At 34.6% G+C, this 6,319-nt stretch overlaps 1 protein-coding gene across 1 annotated transcript; it reads right to left on the bottom strand.

The window, feature by feature from the left end:
• Nucleotides 1-4,392: 4,392 nt before the first annotated feature.
• Nucleotides 4,393-5,983, bottom strand: LOC131607662 (probable transmembrane ascorbate ferrireductase 3). The gene is made up of 4 exons (XM_058879639.1): nucleotides 5,750-5,983; nucleotides 5,582-5,630; nucleotides 5,137-5,336; nucleotides 4,393-4,805 (listed from the first exon to the last, which is right to left on the bottom strand). Exons 1-4 carry the CDS (start codon nucleotides 5,879-5,881, stop codon nucleotides 4,548-4,550), a joined length of 639 nt encoding a protein of 212 aa, XP_058735622.1. The 5' UTR covers nucleotides 5,882-5,983; the 3' UTR covers nucleotides 4,393-4,547.
• Nucleotides 5,984-6,319: the final 336 nt, after the last annotated feature.

A 6,319-nucleotide genomic window follows, 5' to 3' on the forward strand; every position in this document is an offset into this window, starting at 1 on the left:
ATTTTTATTTTTATTTTTATTTAATTAATAAATTTTGATTGGTTGTGTGTAAATCCAAATGTTATGGTTGTGTCTATCTAAATATTTTCTTATCATTTTTTTCTTTAATTTGGATAATGAAAACTTTATTCTATTATGCTATAAAATATCTAAAGTAATATATTCAAATATCTAGTTTGTTTTATATTTGTTCAAAGGTTGAACCAAGAACATGAAAAGTGAGTGCTTTTGGTACGACAGATTGTGAGGACATGAAAAGTCAACACTCAAATGTTTAAGTGAGATGTTCGAAGAGTAATTTAGAGTGAGCATGAAAAAGATATATGAAACTAGCTCGTGTGAAGCTTATATAGGATGAACGGTTAAAATCGCTCTTGATTAACTCGACGCATTGAGCATATTGTCGTTTGATTAGATCTAATAGTGGAAGATACGTCGGAGGATGGGATTGCATGCTCCGTGTTTAGCCGAGGCCTCACATGTTCCCCGCTTGTTGCATGTGCATTATGTGTTGGGACCCATGATTCAGCCATTGTTTGTGGGCCTTGCAAATGGCATAAAATAGTTCTCCAAGCCCTTGCTACTACTTGTTAAAGTGAAGGTTATGTCGTTCAGGCTACCCTTGATTATTTGTTGGATTTTCAAGCAGACCTCTGGTTGAAGGAAATGGAAATGTTTTTTGGGAAAGTAGGTTGCATTGAAAATATCCATATTGAATGCTCATTTTGTACGTGCAATGTTACAGATAATGTTGAAGAACCTCTTTTTAGGGTACTTGAGTGTTTGAATATATATAGATGCAAGATCATGAATGTTGGTGGTGCAATTGTACTTATCGATGCTATCTAATGTTGATCGTGTGACACCTATGTCAAGTCATACATAAGGAGTTCAAGGGTAGTTTTTTCCCGCCACTCTTGAGACCTATGAATTCCTCCTCTATTTTATACAGTTGTTTCCATTTTCACAAATAATTATTGCCGATTATTGCTCTGAAGTCTCCGCGGTGTCTCTTTGGCGACTCATAAAAATCAACTTTTATATTTATTTATACACATATCACAAAATACAGTAGCAATGTGGATTACTAAAGTATTTTCTTGATTCTAATATAGGTGAGCTCCAAAGAATATTTCTTTTTTTTGGTAAGCAAAGAAACCTCTAAATTTAAGGAAGAAAATTTTCAAGTATTTATGTTATGCTCTAGAGCTATATAATGATTAGAAAGGATGAATATGAGGTTTGTTACATTGGTTCTAGGTTTTCTATAAGGTGGAGAGAGGACTGGTCTGTAAGGTTAACACTCAAATGCTCAAGTTATCAAGAGAATGAAATGTAGAATTTGAATGAGAATGAATCGAATACATGAAGAGTGACATTTTCCTCTTTAAATAGGGGAGATAGTTGGCAACTGCATGCGCGTGGGATGTGACCAACCGTTGGATTGATATGGACGATTGGCACGGTATCCTCGTAATGGGTACTTTGTAACACAAAAGGAAACAATATACATACTCTTCTTGTATTTAGTACTAGGATTTTGTTTCTTGGGCTTTGCGATCGGTCCAAAATAGTTGCTCCCCAAACTCTTGTCTTTTCTTTGCAGGGGTGGAGGTTTGTGATGTACATTGTTATCCAACCATGGGACCTGCGAACGTGGACATCCTAGATGGGACGTTGGTGCTCTGAGGAGTGGGCACACTAAGGGCTACTTTTGGAAGTTATATCGCAACAATGGGAAAGATTGACACGTCTTTCCTAATCAGTAGTGACGTTACTCCACCTTTAGATTTTTCGAGTGTTTTGGGGTTGTTTTCAAGAAGATCTCCACCGCTGGTAGTGCATTGTTGATCGCAAGATCTTAAGCATTTGAATAGAGTATAAAGGATTTCTCGAAGTGTTCTTTTGCCTTTTTTGTTGTAGCATGTTCATGAAGAAAGTGTTTTATTCTTCTATTATTGTTTCTTGAGAGCATTTCGTTTTGCCGTTGAATCGAATTCAAGAGATCCTCTTAGTTGATATTGGTTTTTCATGTTGGATTGATTTTTCCTCTAAGCTCGAAGTTCACGTTTCCCTTCGTTCTCTCACTTTTCCACTAAGGCATATAGACTTCGCGATTTCGCTTATTTTGTTGTACATGCATCTGTTCTGTTTAAGATATATTTCAAACATGGTAACAATGCACATTTTAACTAAGAAGTCTGGTAAGGATATATTAGTCGATTGGGTGGACCCCAGTATATTAAATAATGCTTCTACCTTATTCGTAAAGGTGCATTTGATCAAGCTTCAAGAGATGTGGGTTCTGCAAATGGCTGCGGAGTATTTTATCCAAATGAAGATAAAATGATTTGTAATCGATTTGGGGGTGTGTTATCCCTTTCATTGAATGCTTATTTTCCATTATAGGCTATCGTCTGCCCTTAAAGGAATTAAAAGTCAACATGTTGAATCATTTTCCAATCGTCTCTTTGTAGTTACATCCGACGAGTTAGCATATCTGGTATTTTGAGGCTTACTCTGAAAATATGAAGGATTTTGACAACCGTTTTTGGTTGGTTACTCCTTTAACAAAGGAGGCGCACGTGAAGGTTTTTTGTTTGGAACCTGACTTTACACCTACTTGTTTGGAAATCTTCCATAAGTATTGGACTCAGAGCCACTATTTGACATGTCTTTGGAGGAACCTAACTTTATAACTTTCTTTAGCCGCATTAGCTCGCTAAGCGCGCCGCCCATCCTTCTCTATCACACAAGTCCTTCTTCCCCTTGAAGTAACTTAGTCCTGAAGTCATGAACCACCTTACTTTGCTAAACGTGCCTTTGGTCCGCTATTGCTGGCTACGCGCGCACCTTTGTTCTTGGCTTACTGGGCCTTGCTTGTTGGGAAGGTGCTTTGGCAAGGTCTTTTTGTTGCTTTAGTATTTTCTTTGTCCTTTTTTACCTATTTTTAGTCAATGTGCAGTTACAATATCCAAACAGGTGTTTTTATCACTTTTCATTGATTAAGCGGGAGTTTTTACGTTGATTATTTGTAAAATAAGTTAATAAGTGCCAAGTTATTTTACGTAACCTTGCTACTTATCAAAGACATCGCGGCAGGTGAATCAACAAAAAATATTTTTTGGCTTACCGGATTGGTGAGAGAATTGGGTGTTGAGCAAGATGGAGTTTGGTTGCATTTTGAGTCAAAATGTCATTTATTGGAAAATAATATGGTGTATCATGCCAGGATCAAGCATATTGATGTAATATTTCACAACACCAGAGAGTTACTTGCATCTGGACAAATATTACTTGAAAAGGTTCATATTTCAAATAATGCAGCTAATATGTTGATCAAGTTAGTCATCAATGATAATTTCGAACATTGTTTGAATTTGTTACATGTTTCTCAATGTCAAGTAGGATTTGTACCTTCCTAGTTGCCAGATCGTGATCGTCTTGCAAAAAATCTTCATAAGAGTTTGGTATTCGTCAAGGTGAAGATTGTTGAATATGACTCATATTGTGGAGATTATTATAGGTATTATTGAGTAGGACTTATATTGTAAAAATTATTATTGGTAGAGGGGTGTGGGGACTTCAGGAATATTATTGTAACCTTAGCGTTAATATTATATATATTGTTTGTAATACTATAACTCTTGTTCTTTAGACAAAAATAAAAGAAATTATAACTGCTCTATTTTTTTTTTTTTTTTTTTTTTTTTTTTTGGAAATCTTGGTATCCGGCCTTGCGACCGAAACAAAAATCAATAGTTTTCATTTCCTTTAAATATTATTTTTCTTTAATCTTAGATATTAATTATTTTTCACAATCCGCCACACTCCTACTTATTCATAAAATCGAGGAGAGTTATGAACTATTACTTCTGAATTGTAGTACACATTGAAGTAAGTTAAGGCGATACATGTCCTTATGGAAAGGGTGAATAAGCTACTAATGTGGCAGGAGCAACCAATTTTGTCTTAATTGCAACTGCTGAACCATACATAGAATCTCAACCCAGTAGGAGAAATGAGGATTAGGTAGTTAGAGAATATTGATAAATGAGTAAGTTCAAGCAATAGGCAAAGCATTATTATGCATGACAAAAAAAAAATTGATGAAGAAATTAAAGGGACCACTCCTAGTAAAAGATGCAAAGGGAAAATAAGGTGATCAATCTCTTTCCAAAGAATTCCCCCCCAAAAAATGTTTGTTACTTCAACCACTTTATTTAGATTAATTAATAATTAACAAACATTTATACATTGTTTAATAGACATATGTTAGTAGTTAATTTGTTAAGTATAAATCAACTTAATATAAAAAGTCATATTGAAAACAACCACATAAATTAATCAACTTATATCTCACACAATCAAAAACACAAAGCAAGAAAAAAATTATACAAACCATTTCATGTTAATTAACAACACAATTACAAAATCCACACAATTTTAAAAAATACATTTGTATACATATGAAAAAGAATGTTGAAGCAGTCCAATCTGTGAAGATTCTTGACGTGTATAACAAGATTTGAGGAATGAAATTCACTTCAAGCAACATGGACCAAACCAACTGTTATATCCACAAAAACACCAAACAAGAGAATTGATAGACCAAGGAAATTGATCAAATGAAATTCTCTTTGGTGTGGCTGTAATTTCAACAAAGCAGTCTTCTCCATCAAGCCTGTTAGGGCAGCACAAATTGCCATGTAGAGTAATGCTCTCCCACCAGCTCTGTGCCATGGAGCCAATGAATTCCTTGATTGTCTTGATCCAGGAAACATGAACGCCAGTCCAAAAAGCCACTGCAAAATAAGAATGACACTCATCAGTCAGACGTCAGCCGTAGTCATACCGTAGGATGAGAACAGACAGAACCGTCTCAAGTTTCTAAATACCCTATATAAGTTAATATCGGTTTAACCATGGTAAAATAAATAGACGTCTTATTTAACTATACTTTAACCATCATAAATATTTCATGAGGTCTTATTTATCCACGGTTTAATCGTGACAAATTTTAAGCCACGTACAGTAATCAGCCTTGCACGCCCTCAAAGACGGTCATGACAATAGGCTAGATCGGCCAGAGTTTCCATCATAGTTTTAAAATTATTGGGATAAGATTTTGTATACCTGCAAGCCAACCAAGCAAAAGGTGCCGATGCCAATCCATGAATGGAGGCTGTAAACATCAACCAAGTTCACCATATCATGGAACTTGAAAACGGCACATATACCAACAATTCCAAGAATTATGGCAATGAAATGAAGTGCCATGTGAACAATCTTCTGTGTTTCATGTGTGCCTGGTACTGTGTGGTAAGACATTATTGCTGCAAAAAGTTAACAGCGCCAAATCAATCACTGAACAAATATATTGGTATAGTAAAACTTGCATTATCATCTGTAGCTCTGACACCTCTAAAAAAACGTGTTCATGTATGTATCCATGTTAGACATCAACATTGGTGATTACATTCAAATTATTACAAGTATCATGTGTTCGTGTCGGTTACATGCATGTCAAGTGTCTGTAAATGTGTCGTTGATTAATTGATTATCAAATATGTATACCTACCTTGACCAACAAGGAAAATGAACCCAAAGAACATTAAAAAAGGGTGAACCTGCAGGATAGAGAAAAAATTCGGATGAAAAAGAATACGATTATATATAATTGTTGTGCATAAACAAGTAATTGAAGAACAAAAAAACTAGAAACATATATAGTGTTTATTTTATATACATTGAAAACACGAAGTGGATTATCAGAATCATATTCAATCCCCTCGCGATAATGCAGCAACCAAACAAGCAAAAGGATGATGGAAATGATGCCAAACAAGTTAGCCAAAACTGAGGTACCATAAGAAGGCATATTGCTGGTTACTACAGTATGAGACAAATGCAAGTTACTAGAGCTAGCTATATAGAACTTGTTATGACACTAAAGTTTTTGGTGCTTCTGAGTGGTGTTATTGTTCAGTCTTATAAGAGTTTTTCTTTTGATAAAGTTCATAAAAGAGAGAATTGCTTGATTCTTGGTTTTGGAATTTTGAATGATGAAGAAACTTTCATCTTTAGTAAGCATCTTTGGACTAAAATAAAATAAACCAACATAATATATGTATCTAAAGTATATATTCTTATATAATGTAAAATGGATTTATTTTGATTTGTCTACTACATATGTTATGTATTCTCTTTTTACTTTTTGTACTGGGATTGGTAAGTTATCTATACATTGTCAGAGAGTCTTAATGTATTATGTATATAAGGCTATCAACAATGGTTTCTAAATTCAACACCCTATTTT

Source organism: Vicia villosa, linkage group LG5, assembly GCF_029867415.1.
Source record: "Vicia villosa cultivar HV-30 ecotype Madison, WI linkage group LG5, Vvil1.0, whole genome shotgun sequence".
Classification (NCBI taxonomy): Eukaryota; Viridiplantae; Streptophyta; class Magnoliopsida; order Fabales; family Fabaceae; genus Vicia; species Vicia villosa.

Excerpts from the sequence above, each read along its gene's own strand:
- LOC131607662 (XM_058879639.1), bottom strand. The coding sequence starts at position 5,881 with ATGCCTTCTTATGGTACCTCAGTTTTGGCTAACTTGTTTGGCATCATT. Across the intron at positions 5,337-5,581 it reads CATTTTCCTTGTTGGTCAAG|CAATAATGTCTTACCACACA; the intron begins GTAGGTATACAT and ends AACTTTTTGCAG. Across the intron at positions 4,806-5,136 it reads TTTGCTTGGTTGGCTTGCAG|TGGCTTTTTGGACTGGCGTT; the intron begins GTATACAAAATC and ends CTTATTTTGCAG.